General features: G+C 50.7%; 3 protein-coding genes across 3 annotated transcripts; 2 read left to right on the top strand and 1 right to left on the bottom strand.

Annotated features, from left to right (window-relative positions):
* Positions 1 to 2,619: 2,619 nt before the first annotated feature.
* MAA_09069 (Synaptobrevin) lies at positions 2,620 to 3,322 on the top strand (the record flags this gene model as incomplete). The annotated part of the gene is made up of 3 exons (XM_007827067.2): positions 2,620 to 2,742; positions 3,003 to 3,234; positions 3,303 to 3,322. 3 exons carry the CDS (start codon positions 2,620 to 2,622, stop codon positions 3,320 to 3,322), a joined length of 375 nt encoding a protein of 124 aa, XP_007825258.2.
* A 1,222-nt stretch (positions 3,323 to 4,544) lies between these two features.
* MAA_09068 (arg-6 protein) lies at positions 4,545 to 5,567 on the top strand (the record flags this gene model as incomplete). The annotated part of the gene is made up of 1 exon (XM_007827066.1): positions 4,545 to 5,567. One exon carries the CDS (start codon positions 4,545 to 4,547, stop codon positions 5,565 to 5,567), a length of 1,023 nt encoding a protein of 340 aa, XP_007825257.1.
* Positions 5,568 to 7,361: 1,794 nt separating this feature from the next.
* Positions 7,362 to 9,654, bottom strand: MAA_09067 (kinesin light chain; the record flags this gene model as incomplete). The annotated part of the gene is made up of 2 exons (XM_007827065.1): positions 7,362 to 8,602; positions 8,712 to 9,654. 2 exons carry the CDS (start codon positions 9,652 to 9,654, stop codon positions 7,362 to 7,364), a joined length of 2,184 nt encoding a protein of 727 aa, XP_007825256.1.
* Between the last annotated feature and the right edge of the window lie 6,517 nt (positions 9,655 to 16,171).

The following is a 16,171-nucleotide window of genomic DNA, read 5'->3' as shown; positions in this document are numbered from 1 at the left end:
AGTACTTCAGCACCTGGGTGGACGGAGCTGGTGCGCAAAAACGCGAGCTCTCGCAGTCAGGTCGGTCCGATGCACCAGTGTCTTCTGGATTGACATCTGGAGCCTGGAGAGGCCGCTACAGGAAGCCACAGCTAGCAGGTAGGCCACTGCGGACAACCGATGACGCCGGGCGACTCCACTGTCCACGCTGCAAGCGGCCCAACTTGGCCGACACGAGCTTCGATGTCCAGACATGGACGCAACATTGCACAGGGGATTAACTTCGCGGGTGCAATAGATTCCTCGGAATTACCTGTCATCTTCGGGCGACAATGTCCAGACGTGACCAGGTAATTCTGCCGCACTAATGTACCCCTTGTTGTGCCGGGAAGGCATTTCTCAAACAGCAACCAATACCCAGTCTTTGTGTCCATCCTATACTCCGTAAACAAAAATAGATTTGTTGGGTTGATAACTCCTTGACGGCCACGTGCGGGGAGAGGAGGTGTGACAAGCGGCCAGGTCAAAGTTTAACTGGTCCCCAAGCACGATGCAATACCTCTGATGTCAGCTGTCTACGGAGTAATGTCTGTCACAGTACTCCGTACGCCGTACTCCGTACTTGAGAAGTTGCTCCGTTCTTGGCGGCAATAAGTCGCAGCCATGCAACCAGGCCGGGATGCAGGTGCTGCGTCACCATCGAGGCTGGGACCTCTTAATGTCTGGCCTCCATCCTTCAACACGAATCTCTCTCGCGCACATCCGGGCTTGCGTCGCAGAGTCTCTTAATGATCGCAACCCAGCTATTTCATCTCGTGTGCATCACTCGGGACAGAAGGTACATTGTGATCACCAGCCAGGGTCATCCAGTCTACTTGGCAACTCAAGCTTCCTAAACTCGTGTCGTTGTACAACATCGTCACACTACCAACACCACGCTACTGAATCGAGCGGGGAATACCCGCAGAACCAACCATTCGTTCAAATAGTTGACGGCGGGCCAGATTCAACCACGAAATAGTTGCGGCCGCGCCACCAAACCAACCGATTGCAGGGCACCAAGTACCACATAAACCTCCGGATGCCGCATTCGATGTCTTTGTCCCGCCTACCTAGGTAGGTAATGCTAAATAATGACCGTCATCGTAATGTCATGAGCCACAACTGCGTATTTGGTCGTGCCGTCGTGTCATCGTGTCATCACCACCAGGTCCATTAATAAAGGCTGTCAACCAAGGCTTGCATTGCCGTGGCATTAAGCTTGAGTGGGTAGCAAAACGGCATCCTGAATTAACCTTGGTGCTCTGCATTCCGTGCCTGATAACCACGTAGTCTGGCATGGGGAACAAGTGTTGTTGGCCAGCCAACTCACTCAAAGCTGATCTTCTTGGACCTGCTTCCCTTGCATGGGTACGAGTACGTAGCATGACTGCCCGCTCCCAATCAACCTGCAGACGCCATCGAAATGCTAAACTTGGAAGGCTGGTATCCCGTCAAAGTGATAGTTGTCTGCTCGCTGCCACGTCTTTGAGTTGGTTGTACGTTTGTGACAGCAATTGCGCTCTATCCTTCGCGTCGAGTTGCTGCATTCGTGCCTTCTTGTCCGTCCCTATTCTGAAACACCTCTGCGACGATCTTCAAGATCAGCACGACTCGCCATTGCACTGAAGCCGCATGCTAACGCAGGTATATGCTGTCCGCGACTTTATGAACGGATTTAGAAATCCACCCGTCAAACAAATTGGAGCTATCAGGAGTCGTCAAGGCCAGCCAGCCCGGCCATACTGCTCTCTTCTAATCCTTGATTCCTCTCCCAAGGACACGACAAGCAGCAATTCTGTGGCTTAGCAATGTGCTCGTGGCTGGGTAAATCACGTGAACTTACTCACTCTGACACATGACCTTGATGCAGATTCGTCACTGTGGCAAATTCGGCTGGCTCCTACATGTACACCGTGCGGAGTGGGCCCGTGCCCTGTCGATGAGACGAAAATGGAGACAACAAAATAATCACGTCAGGCTGCAGGCTCAGCATTATAATGATGGGACAACCATTGATATTAGTATTAAACCCGTAGACAAGGCTTACTTTATTATGCTAACGCATGGGGGCAGATCCGCTTGCACTGACGTTTGGGGCTCCTTCCGGCAATGAGCAGAAATCGAGCACCCATCTGCATGTGCAGGGTTTGATCAAGAATCACACAGTGGCGTGTGTCAAAGTGACAAACCCAATAGCGGCCAATGCTTCGAAATCAAGAGTGTTTGTTGTAGACGCACCAGAATACATACGGAGTACAACTTGCAGGGAAGGCCGGAACGAGTGGCTCCGTGCCCTCCGTGTACATGGTCATAATCGCCAAGCATGTCGGTAGGCGCTTCGCCTCGCCAACCAGGAGACGGCTACTCGAGAAGGGGGGTGGGCGCAGTCTTGCCTCCTCTGCCAACTCGGAATCTCATCTGTCAATCCTGTTCTTCCAACACATTTGACCAAATCGTCCTTCTCACGCTGCGCATCTGTCAACATCGTTGTCATCAAATTTTTGAACGCTCTTCGTCTGTCCGATCGCAAGTTCTCTTGACTTTGCGCCGAATTTATTTCATCCGCCGACCGAACCTATAGTCACCAAACTCTTCAAAATGTCCAACAACCTATCCTACGGGCAAGGTGGCCATTACAGCTCCCAGGATGTGACGCCGTCCAACACCAATCAAAATTTCGATGGCAGTGCTCAAGATGGTAAAATACAAACAATTCAGAAGGTAGGTACTTGTTCCTATTGAGACACGAATGGCATGCTTTGGTGCGGCCTCGAAATTAGGCTGTTGAATACTCTCTATGCCTAGCTACTGTGCCCCAAAGTTTGTTCGGCCAGAAGACAAACAGCTATTGAAGCCGTGAAAAGTCACTCTGTGGGAATGACAGCGACAGTCGGAACCTGACCTGGCCATGACTATTTCTTTAGCACAATGCACGAAATGCTGCCAAATATAGCCCAGCAGTGCTGACTGAACCGTAATAGGATTTGGCGGCGGCGACGGAAATCTCGCGCCACAATCTTAACTCGATGAAGGATCGAGGGGAAAACCTCGATGGCCTGCAAGACAAGACCAGCAACCTAGCGGATTCTTCCCAACAATTCCGTCGCGGTGCCAACAGAGTTCGCAAGCAAATGTGGTGGAAGGACATGAAGATGCGCATGTGTTTGATTGTTGGCATCATTATCCTTCTGCTTGTTATTATCATCCCTTCTGGTACGTGATTGTTTTGCCTGGGGTTCATTACATTCGGGACGTGGCTCTTGTCTAACATATTCTTCTAGTTGTTGCCACTCGTCATTAATCGCGATCCTTTTGTTTTTTGGGTACAGGCTCTAGCAAGAATGGAGCGACAGTCTAGATACCGTTGTGGAACTAGTTATGTGCGACGGCAGCGGAACTTGCGACAACAAGGCGATGAAGCCATCGACACCGCAAATATTCATTTTGAGCACGACGGAGTTGGCTCACCTGGAGCTGGAGTAGTTTGTTTTGGGCTCACTCTGCCCGCTCTGCTTTGTCTCTGGAAGATGGCCATGACACTCGCCAGTGGCGAGTGTCGGCAGCCTGATAACCAGCTATCGGTGTGGCTAGTTGGGAGCAGCCCAAGCCTATATGTATGGTTCAGGGTTTGGCGTTGCACACAGTATAATTGAGATATTTCAGTCGTTTTATTCTAACCTATTGTGTGCTGATTAATTTGCATGTGACGACGCGCCGTTCGATTGGATACTGGAGATGCTGCGAGGCCGAAAGCTGGGGAATGTCGTGGCCGGCCGAGTATCAGGTTGCATCGACAACCGGGCCTTGGGTTGTGCTCTGACATTTAGAAAAGCCTCACGCACTGGACTGGAATGGGATATCGGCCACAGCTTGCCGGAAAAGGGGGACGTGCGAGCTCTGGATAAAGCGGCACGCAATGAAACCTCGGACAATTACGCAACCACGCAAGGTCGAGACTCGACATGGTGAGCTGATGGACCGGACCGGAGTGCCAGATTCTACAGTCGTTCTTCCATGGGCAGCTGTGTCTTGTGAACATGTTTAGGCCGCATTTGTGCGAGTACATATACGCAACACTAGGTGGTTTGTAATTTGCACGAGACTAAGTCAAGGTTGGAAGGTATGCGGTCTTTTTTATCAGTTGCCGAAACGGCAAGAACTGACAATTCGGCCGGCTGGTAGGCGGGTCGGCAGACCGCATACCTTCATACTGCATACACACTACCAAGTATATATCACCAGGCTCCCTGTGCCCGCCCATCTGATATTTTTGCTCTCATTCGCAGAGCTTCTCTGCTCCCCTGCACTCGACCTCAATTGCCTCAGGACCTTTCCTCCCGCCCCGACGTCTTGCTGACTTGGCTTGTTGGCATCAAACACGGCCTTTCAAGTACCCAGTTGCCAGGGCTAGGTACCGAGTACGCTGCACTCAAGCTCTTCACCGCCCTACGACAGATTCTCTCACGGCAAGCCACCATACTCTTTCTTGTGTCGTCCATTCCTCCCAATCTTCAATTAGGACGATGCTGTCTGTCACAGCTACCTCCTTGCGGGCAGGCTCACGACGAGCTGTATCCCGAGTAGCTGGAGCTTCGTCCGTCGCGGCTCCGAGACAGATCCGACGTCCCAATGTCGCCCTATGCCAAGCCCTCTCTACCACGACCGCGTTGGCATCACCACCTGCCCGAGACCGTGCACGAGAGATTGTTGCCCAGACTGTGAGCAGCATTGGCAGCAATCAGCAGTACCTCAAGTTGTTTACTTCGGTTTCATCCCAGAAGTTCGCCGTCATCAAGGTCGGCGGTGCCATATTGACGGAATATATTAGTGAGCTTTGCAGGAGCTTGCTATTTCTATACGAAGTGGGATTGTATCCTGTAATTGTCCACGGAGCCGGGCCCCAATTGAACCGGCTTCTGGAAGAAGCTGGCGTTGAACCTCAGTTTAAGGAAGGTATCCGTGTGACGGATGCTAAGACGCTTGGTATCGCCAGAAAGCTCTTCCTCGAGGAAAACTTGCGACTCATTGATCGTTTGGATGAACTTGGTGTCGCCACCCGTTCATTAAGTGGAGTCTTTATGGCGGATTATCTCGACAAGGAAAAGTGGCAGTATGTGGGCAAGATTACCAAGGTCAACAAGGAGGCCATCGAAAAGTCTATTGAGGCCGGATACATTCCTGTCTTAACTTCTATGGCTGAGTCTGAGGATGGCAGACTACTCAACGTTAATGCAGATGTCGCTGCCGGTGAACTTGCCCGTGCTTTGGAGCCTCTTAAAATTCTTTATCTCTCCGAAAAGGGGGGACTTTTTAACGGCGAAGGCGAGAAGATCTCCCACATTAACCTGGATGAAGAATTCGATCATCTCATGTCTCAGCCCTGGTGCCGGTACGGCGCTCGTCTTAAGATTAAGGAGATTAAGGAGCTTTTAGACACCCTTCCACGCAGCTCGAGTGTTGCCATCATCCATCCGAGCGAGATGCAAAAGGAACTTTTTACTGATTCTGGTGCTGGTACTCTTATCCGTCGTGGTGATAAGATGTAAAAGGTTTCTTCTGTTGCTGAATTCGAGGACCTTGAAAAGCTTGAGGCGTCTTTGATTTGGGTACCGCGAAGGTCTGGACGCCGAGGCTACTGTTGGGCGATATATTGCTTTCCTTCAAGAGAATTCCTTCACTGCTTATTACGACACTATGCAACGTCTATCTATTGTCATGCCGCCTAACAAGGACCGTGCTATGGCTTACTCTGGCTACGTTGACCATCACCAAGTCTGGCTGGTTGATGAATGTCGCTGAAAACGTTTTCCCCGCGATTAAGAAGGACTATCCCAGCTTTGCTTGGATCGTCCGTGAGAGTGACGAGAATCTCACTTGCGTATTTGAGAAGCCTGATGGCAGTTTCAATAATAACGGTAGCGTTCTCTTCTACTACGGCTGTGACCTCCCATCTGATGCCCTGGCCCCCGTGTATGATGAATTCATCTCCCACGGCCGTGCTATGCTCTGGAGTTCCAATCTTTCAACATGCCTCTCAACAAGACCATGACCTCTCGCGACATTCGACAAATCTACCAGGACCGGTATGCTGGTGAAAAACTCGTCGTCGTCGTCGGCGAGGCGCCGCTCCTCAAGAACGTCATGAACAAGCACGGCGTGGAATTGGTGCATTCGCCGTTCATAGCACGATAGTCATATGTGGCAGCATAGACAACTTGCTCAAAGGTGCTGCGACGCAGTGTTTACGTATGTTTGGCCCTCCAATCTTGTCGAATGAAGTGATGTGCTAATATTGGCTACACAGAAACATGAACCTTGCGTTAGAGTGTGCCGAATATGAGGGTATCCCTACCATGTAAATGGTCAAGATCAGTGGGGAAGGAGTCGATAACACGGCGTGCCGGGAGACTTTTTATAGGGTCGCTCTCTCAACCGTTGGATCGCATTCTCCGTTTTGTGCTTGACGTTTTACGAAGTCAGAAAACGCCATGTATGGCGTGCCAAATGGCCTTGAGCTCTTCCTTAGGAGTACAATGGTTTTAGACATGGGTATTGGGTGTTTTGCAGCCATGCTCTATTGTAATACTGATTGCGCGCACTTCTTGAAAGCATGGTGATATTCAGTAGTGAGCATACAGTGTGTCGGAAGGGGGAAAACATCGATGCCATGGCCATCAACCCTGTGTTTTGCCCATATAGCCCCCATTCACACGCCGTCCGTCTAGTACCAAGGCATCTCGGTGTTTTCGAAGGCCTCCCTCATTGTCGCCCTGACATGCTCTACCAATTTGTCTGCGTCCTTGAACTTGCCGATTTTGTCGTAGGCCGATACAAGCTGCAATTGAATACTGTGGGATATTAGGTTCTTTATTCCACCGCTGGTGGACAGACTCCTACAATAAGCTTGAGCAGGCCAATAGCCTCTTCGAGATGTCCATGAGCCATGCATGCTTTTGCCAGTTGGAGCTGTGACTTGAGACGCATTTCGTGGGTTTCTGGCAGGGTATTCCTCTGTAAATTTACCAGGTCTTGCAGCAGCTCAAGACCTTTTTTTACTTGGCCATTCGAAAAAAGTACCTCTGCAAGTAGTTGTTTCGCAGGAAGCACATGGTCACCTGGTGTTTCCATTGTATTCTCGTCTGGTCCATTTTGCTACGTCATGTCCCATGGCTGACTCTAGCTACTTGGCTCGCTACATCAGGTTTTCAAGGATAGCAATCGCCCCATGACACTGCCCGGCTCAACTGTACCTGACATCCCGAGCTCGCTCTGTATCTGAAGTCTCTTTTGGTTATCCCGGGACGAGGTTTCTTTTTTAAACCCCACCACCTGCTGAGTGCCTAGCAACAGCTGTTTTCCAGCGCCAATCCCCGCGTAAACATGGCGTGACGAAAAAATTCCAGACGGGCTTGCGGATCGTGTGTTGTCTCCCCTGTGCCAAGCGGAAGCACATGTGGAAGACCTGGCTGCCACAACTCCTGCTTTTGGACATGCTCGTTTGGGAATATCGGGGATACTCGGTTGAGATGAGAGATGGTCTCTTGCGTCTGTTCTTCGTCGAAGAGCTGTTTCGAGCAGGACCCGAGGGCGAGATGCACCAAGCGATGCATGTCCAGAATCCTGCCACCCTCTCGCCGACTCAAGAAGTTGTAGGAGCAGAGTAAATTGATTGCCTCGGCCTTCTTGAGCCCTCGTCCAAGAGGGAGCACGGAGGTAGGTATACCCTTTGGACTTGTCCACCGGAGAAAAGACAGTAACTGGGCAGCATGGGCACTTGTGTTGCGAATTGCCATGAACGACGCATACCAAGTAGTTAATATAGACCCCTGGCTCCTGCTGTGGAATGTTTCATTGCGCAATTGTGAGCCAAAAAGGTGAGTCGGGCCGGTATTATCACGGTCCTGCTGCATCTCGTCGTGGTGACGTACGTACTCGCTGACGGACATGCAGTTTACATTCATGTAAGTGACTGCTTGTGCCACGGCGAGGGGAAGATACTCGAGCCTCTCCATAAGACAAGAGAGAGTTTCATCGACGTCGTCTCTTCGCAGCTCGCGGTTGTCGCTGAGACACGTCTCCAGATAGCGCTTCCCCTCGCCCAACGACATTTCTGCTAATTTGACAACATTCTGCGGGTCCGCAACGCTGTTTGCGACTGCTGACGTGCGTGTGGTGATGAGCATTCTGCCCCTCGGGCTCTGAGGAAGGCAGTCGAGCAGGCGGCGAGGCTCATCGGGTGTTCCGTCAACTAGAGACATGTCGTCGACACCGTCCACGACAAGGAACCACGGTCCGGAAGCATCAGAGGAAAGATGGGCGTGAAGGGTTTCTGATGGATTTTCGCCGGGCCCAGGGTTTATACCAAGAGTCTGGACAAGCTCCGCGGCTGCTTGTTCAAACGCAGCCATGGTCTGCGCCGGCATCCAAATGACGGAATAATCCTCCATTGCTTCCTTGACTCGATGCGCCATCTCGAGGGCAACCTGCGTTTTGCCCATTCCACCGAGCCCGGAGAGCGCCACTCGTTTTACCCCCAGGGAGAAGAGCTTGTGTCGAATGTTGTCGATGGTGTTTTCACGTCCTACAAAGCACAAGTTCTTTGAGTAGGGCAGGCTGCATACTAAATGGGCAACGACAAGTCAACGCCTACTCTATCTGCTCTGTTTGCCCATTCACAGGTCGACACGCACCTCTTCTGGGTCTTTCGGGGGGTCCTATCTGCAGAATAATCTCCTTGGCATAGGCTGCTGCCATGGCTGCTGCGTAGGGTCGCCAGGCTTCGTTTGTCTTTTCGTCTGCGTAATCACAAACGCCACGAACGACACCGACCGGAATGTTGGGTACTATGCCGGCTGCTGCCGTCTCAATACCGACAAGATTATGCTTGTCCCTCAACTCGTCCCGCTTCGAAGCATTCTCTACAAGTGTGCTGGCGGAGCCAATCATACCATACCACACGCGGGTACGCTTCTCGGCCTCTCGAGTCCTTCTCTTCACTACGGACTCCCCAGTTTCGTATAGCAGGTCCAGCTCCTGGCCCGGATCGGCGAATGCCTCGGGGTGGTTTAGATTACCCATCATCTCCCGGTAGTGCTTCAGAAACGAAGGCTGGTCTTGCAAGAAATCCCCTGCTTTGATCTGGCGGATTGCCGACCTGACGAGCTTGTCAGTCATGTCCAGCCAGCCTCGGCGGCGAAGCACAAATCCGTTTTCGGTCCATTTACCCAGCTCCAAGTTGATTAGTCCTGGGAGCTCGCCGTCTTGTTGGGCCACAAGCACGTCGCCGAGTCGGATATCCCTCTCTTGGCCGCCGCCGCCGCCGACATTGGGCATGCCAGCAGCAACTCCGACGAGGAGGCCGAACCACAGGTTGGGGAAAAACGTCTTGACTTGTCTCGAAAGAGCGGCGGCAGAGCCCAAATCACAGTCCTCGCCTGCGGGTAGCGTGGCAACGATGACATTGTGCCCGCCCATCTCGCCTGGTGTGTACAGATACTCGTAGCCTCTTGCCATGGGAAATCGGCCATCGTGTCTATTATCGAGCATCAGAGTTGCTGCGACGTTCTCAATCTCCAGTGGAGCAATTATTGCAATGTGGTAGTCTTCTGGGTTCAGCGGCCGAGTCACTTTCATTGTGATTCTTCTGGCATGCGTTGTTTGAAGGAAAATAGACAACACAGCTTTACAAGAGTAGTGACAAAAAGCAGGTTCATATGGAATAAGGCTACGAAGAAGCGGAAATTGAGAAGCCATTCTTGTTTACCTGGGCGGCTGCCAATTATCAATCTCGGCTGTTGCAACTGGGAAGCCGGTGTGTACGTGTGAGGCTTTGCAGCAAACCAGCCATCTCGCCCGCCCTGCTAGACGCTGTACTCTGCAGTTTGACCGTCGATTGGTCCATGTCGATTTTTTTGACGCGGAAAGCCATTTTGTAACCTGGTCGGCCTCCTGCGGCCAAGTCTCAGGATATTGATGCGGGCGGCAATGCTCCATATGCGCCGAGTCTATTATTAGTCTCGAGTGCTTCGTCTGCACATGCTCCCAAAGGAACTCGGTGCCCTGCTATCAAGTGTCGACTTTGCTGAAGCAGGGCTCAGCCAAATTTCTTTCCTTGGTAAACCGTATCCAACAACTTGATCTCGCCGTGAAGACCCGTCTTTGGTGTGGTAGGCACAACTTACAAGGCTACTCCAGCGTCAGCCAACATGCGCCCACATCAGCCGCGCGACGGAGTGCCTTTCTACGCAGACGGTTAAATAGCCCTGCCAGGAAGCTCCAGTGGAAATGCCATCTTCAACCAAGACCCAATCGTCCTCTCCTGCGCCGCATGTTACAGCGCCGACAAGAGGTGCAGCGAGGCCGGGCCTGTGGGATACAAGCCACCTGCTTCAAAGACTGCGTCCCACGGTTATCGAAGGCACTTGTTCTTCCGCAGGCTGCCTCTTCACACAGCCCGATGCTGTGTTCCCCAAAAGACACGCTCTTGTGTTTGGCTTGTCAGCTTCGCCGCCTCGGCCTGATGACGTGACGCCAACCCAAAACCAACCTGCTCCCTTGTCTGAACAGTAAGGATGATTACAAAGTGTCAATCGGTTGCGAAAAAAGGCCCGCTGAGCTTTTAGCTGCGCGCATTGCTGGGGCAAAACGTTTTTTGCGCAATTATTTGCACACGATGGGGAACAAGGGCCTGCCGCTTGTCGATGTTGCCCGCATGGGAACGAGGCTAGGCGGCAGCCACAAAATGCAGAATATTGGAAGCATTCAGTCGAGGCGGAATGGGCTGCCACCCTCCTCTTTGCGTACGGTTGACGTGGTCGCCTGCTGGACGGGATGAGGATTTGGTCGAGGAGGAATTCATGCACAGAGGCTGAGCGAGATGAGGGTGGAGGAAACTATCCTGATCCTGGGAAAGGTAGCACGAGCATTTTTTGCAGATGAGCGGGCGGGATTTGGTACTTTTGCCACCGGATATGTACCAGTTGACACCTTGTCAACTGTCCGCCTGCATATCGTACAAGCGAGGCGGAATTCATTACCAAATCAAACAGCCTTTTGTCGAATCAGAGTCAATACATGGTATGTTTATCACGTGTTGACACTTTGGTATCACTGTGTTTTCTTGTTGTATTAACTTGCTACTGCTATGCGAAACTCCATATAATATAATAATTCAAGTTATTCCTTGTTTCCCTCTTAAGGCAAATGATCGTGCACGCATAATATCTGGTAATGTAGTATTAGGCTGTACTAAGCCAAGAACAGTAAGAGACCAAAAAAATAGTGCTTTATAATATAATAATTGAAGCACTATAATGTGCAACAACCCTTGTGGTATAATATATACCCTTGTGGTATAAGCGAAACCTAGTAAATAGCAAACATGGTCTCTTGAAGACAGTGTTGAAAATGTTTATAATAAGACTAGGGTATGGTTGCTGGCTTCAACCTGCCATTGCATTAGACGACGTAGAGAAGCCTCAATCGATGGCACTCGGGTCGACAGAACTAGCGGTTGACGCTGCCATTTAGGCGTGCAGTGCGGAGTACTCCGTAGTTGGTTGTATATCGGGACAACTCTCTTCCTCACTTTATGCTTCTTGTTTCCTGGAGGTGAAATGTGTCATCACAGCAAGTTATTATTATCGGAATTAAGTCCCTTTACACCGGGCAGGGTTTATAAGGCTGAGAAACAGTTCATTTCTGTTATGCAGATTTTGAAATTACTATTAATACTCGCTTGAAAGACTTATTCATATAAAATGAAAAAGGTAATAATTAAAGTCCAAGGTGCTGCATGTAATTGGCCAGCCTCTCATCTTCTGGCATCTATAATTTTATAACACTAAGCAATTACTCCAACTCTGCATGTTCAATGAACAGAGGCAGTCCTATAACACCACCAAACCTGCCTCTTGTAGAAGCTGACCAAATCAGCCAACAACGCAAATTCCTATAGTTCCAATACAATGTAAACAATATCACGAAACCACGCGCTTTGTCTGTGCACTGGGGCCCACGGTATGAATGCGACACTTGCACCAGCGAGTTCCGTTCCGTACACGCAGTCCAGCAGCATATGAATGCCTTAAGCCACTGGGCACCTCGTTTTCCTTGCGACACTTGTTCCAGCAAGTTTGCCACGGAGAGCGCCGCCGAAGCACACATGCAGGCCCAAGGCCACTACCAGAATTACTGCAAGTCGTGTGACCGGCGTTTCCAAAATGCCAACAACCTCCAGATGGTAGGTATTTCCCCCCTCCCCAAAAAACCCACGCCGCATCATGTCCGGCACTCCTTTTCTGACGGATCCAAAGCATCTCAATTCCAGGGTCCACCGGGGAACTCAGGTTCCATGCCCATTCTGCCAGACGGGCTTTACCAGTGCAAGCGGCCTCAGCCACCACCTCGAAACAGGCTCCTGCAACAACGCACCTTCACTCAACAGAGAGACAATACTGGCACTGATCCGGCAACGCGACCCTCATGGCGTCATTACGAACAAGCAGATCGGGTGGCACCCCGAAGAAACCACCACGTACGAGGCCAACCATTTGGCGTACAACGGGGACGCCTGGGAGTGCTACATCTGCCACAGTCAATTCAGCTCCCTACACGGATTGAACATGCATCTGAATTCTCCTACACACAAGGAAAAAGTGTACCATTGCCCGAATCATCGGGGTGGGTGCCCGAAGCAATTTGTGTCCCTGGCTGGACTATTCAATCACCTGGAGAGTGAGACGTGTTCGTTTATGAGGTTTGACAAGGTGCAGCAGCATGTTGGTAGGATCCTCGATGGACGGAGGTTGATTGCCTTTTGATGCCGAGTCGGCCTCGTGTAAGCCGTAAATGTGCTTTGGGAGTTGGGCATGGGCGCCGAGCATGCATGCAGGGTATTCCCTTGCAAGGCCAGGGGTATCATTCATGTGCTGCTCGCAGGAGCGGGCGCTGTAGAACTCCCTTGTGCAAGTGTCGCACTCGTACATCTTCAAGGTGATGTGGTGATACCAGGATGAGTGTCTTGTAGGGGAACGAATTGATCGATGACGGTTGTGAGCGTGAAAGATGCAGACCAAGTGCAGGGCAGACAAGAATACATTGCGATATCAGCCGAGAGACCACATCGACGCCGGGGCCGTTACATGATACATGCTGCAGACAGACTGTGTTTTAGTTGTATTGACAGACATACAATATATCCCCTGAATGTTTAGCCATGTGTAACATAAGTGTATGGGGCCAGCTGTCAGGTTATTCACTAACAGCTGTTAGGCCCCGGCAGGGTAGGCCGTGTATTTTTTTTTTTTTTCTCGGAAAAGCTGTTATCGTAATACAAAGAGAATACGTAAGGTATTAACCCTAGAATAAAGTACTAATTTTTCTACTAAAAATCTATATTTTATTTTATACCTTTTACCCCACTTCATATACTTTTATTCCTTCTAAATACCCTATTAGCCTTGTAGCCCCTGCAAGCTCTATTCGAAGTCACTGGTGGCTAAACTTACAGGGGTTAGATTGTATTGTTCCGCCAACAATAGGTCTGGGATATGTGTTGAACAAAGGTAAAAATCTGGTCAAGTGGTCATTGATCAATGGTCAATGGTCATTGAGCCCTGACCGTCGGGCGGACCCCTATTATGGGCCACTTGTGGGCCTCCCGGCAGCAATTGATCCGACCAGAACGAGATCAAAAACAACATCATTGAAACCATTCAAACCAGTGCTCGGCCTGCCAAGCCGTCTATTATTGTGCCAGGCTGGGGACCGTGTCAGATCTGGTGATACAGGAAGCGCGTCGTCGCTACAAGTTCGAGGAGAAGCAGAAGAAGCTACGCGACACACCGGCGACCTTGCCACCGAAAATATCTTTCAAGACCACGTCGGCTGCTTCTGGGGAACCAAAGAATAAGGACATGTATGTGCCTGGGATTGGGGCAGACATAAGCCAAGGGCCTGGCACGAGTATTAATACTAACTGTTTATGTAAAGGTATATTATACAAATTACTTTGAGAATCGGAAACCGAAAGGTGCATCACCTCATCACCACAAACTGAGGCACAGACTGGGTCGGCAGCGTCATCACAGGACCCTCGGTCGATGACGTAAAACGGCACAGAAGCAGACGAACGCTTTTCATGGTTTAAGGGTTGAAGCTAAGCTTTGTAGATGGCGGTGTGGCTTTGGCATTATACACTTGTTGGTACGTACGTTGTCTTCACATCCACAGATTCAAATCGGGACTAGACTAGTGTACGTGGAGGTGCGCGTTGGTAAAGTTGTATTGAGCTATTTCCATAATAGTCATAACTTTTATGAAAACTAACAAGATGACAAGGTCCCTTTTATCTCGCAGATACACAGACAACTTGACGCTCTCGTTTCGACTGAAAGTGCAGACGGGGAAACGTACTTTGGCGTCCCAGATTTTCCATGCAAACAGAAATGCTACATCGAGTTACATCAGGGATCGAACCTAGCGGATCCAAATCACAACCAAGCTGACTAAACAATCTCTGGGATACCAATTTCGCGGCGATATTTTGCGCTTGGCGTGGCGAGATGGACATAAAAAAAGAATCACTCTTATCGCCGCAAGTCTTGTTGACTGACCTCGGCCCATTTCTGTCCGAGTCAATGCCATCAAAATAGGCAGCAGCCGCACATGCAAGACCCAAAAATGACCCCCACGCACCGGTCCACACATGAAACTCTCCCGGTAAGATGGGTGATCGTCCACGAGCTGATTGCGGGGAAAATGTCACGCTCCCGCTCGGGTCGGGAATCGGGATTCAACGCCACTCGCCCGCCTGCGGCTGAAGTTTGAGGGAAAAGCTTACGGCATCCGATTCGCCAGGGTATCCCAGCCGACAGCAAACAGCTGTGCAAGCTCCAGGCTTGTTTGCTCGGATCCCTGTGCCGGTAGATGAATGTCACTTGGGCGCCATGCCGTCCCACACATGGCCGCCTCAAACTGTATAAACACAGCATATCAACCGTGTCAAGGGGCCGTGGATACCACGCAATCTGACGCCAAGCTCCGAATCCCCAAAGATCTGTAACTCCCTCTCGGACAAGAAAAGCTTACTTGCAAGCGAGGGGGGACTAGAAGATCATGCCCAATCACCTCATCACCTGCCTCTGGTTTGACGGCGACGCGGCGGAACCCGCCAAGTAGCACCGGGCCTGTCCATCTTCCCCCGTTCCAAAGTCACAGCCAGGCAGGTCTATCCCGGCGGGCAGGGACCTCACCGTCGAGTTTGAGCTCAACGGCCTACAAGTTTGGCGTCCCGTGGCAGCTTGCGCAGAGGAAGCTTCCCGGCATCCTGGCAGGCGAGGACAGGGACAGGGCGAGCGGGGGTTGGAAAACGCGTAGGGTGCTACGGGGGCCGCCGATGCTTTGTAGTCGCCATGATGATGAACAGGCTGTATCGCTGTGTTTGGGCTTGCCTCCCAACTTGTACTAGCACGTCTGCCTATCTTGTAGCCAAAGACGTACCTGCTGGGAACATCCTTTCCCTATATTATGCTAAAACCGTCGCCCGGAAACCAAATGCCGTAGATGAAAGCAAAGAGTGTATATTCGCATTGCGTGTGAGCAACCAAGTCCAATATGAACATTTGCTGCAGCTTCCAGATACAAGTTCTCTGGCACACGGAAAATTTGGTAATGCCCAAAGACCTGTTTTGCTACTGATGGTTCAAAGTCGACTTTGGTATACAAGTACAAGTTGCCTTGTCCCATCCTGTTGCCTTTACACGGGCTGTTCTGCGTCCAATGCGTGCTGTTAACGGAAATAATAAGCTGGGATAATAGCTTCGAGATGAGAGCGTGTTCTTTTTGCGACAGGCAGGATAGCAGGCAAGGTGGATTTGCTGTCAACGAGGGTACATGTGTATAGAATATATATATATATATATATATCCAGCTGTAATAGCCCATCCACGACACCAGAGCGTAATCAGTCGGTGGCGGACAAAAGTAGCAATAGCGGCATAAGCATTTCACTGGTGTGACAAGAGATAAAGGCCTGCTTGAGGCATCATGGCTCAATTCATCTAAAAACAGTCTTTGGTAGTAAAGGCCCTTGGTTTTTCTCAAGGCCTAGTTGACCAAAGAGCTCTTTCATTACAAGAAGTCAGTGAGG

The sequence above is a fragment of the Metarhizium robertsii genome (genome assembly GCF_000187425.2).
Source record: "Metarhizium robertsii ARSEF 23 chromosome Unknown MAA_Scf_7, whole genome shotgun sequence".
In the NCBI taxonomy this organism is placed as follows: domain Eukaryota; kingdom Fungi; phylum Ascomycota; class Sordariomycetes; order Hypocreales; family Clavicipitaceae; genus Metarhizium; species Metarhizium robertsii.
The sequence above is the reverse complement of the archived record's forward strand: the minus strand, read 5'-3'. Positions and strand labels throughout refer to the sequence as shown.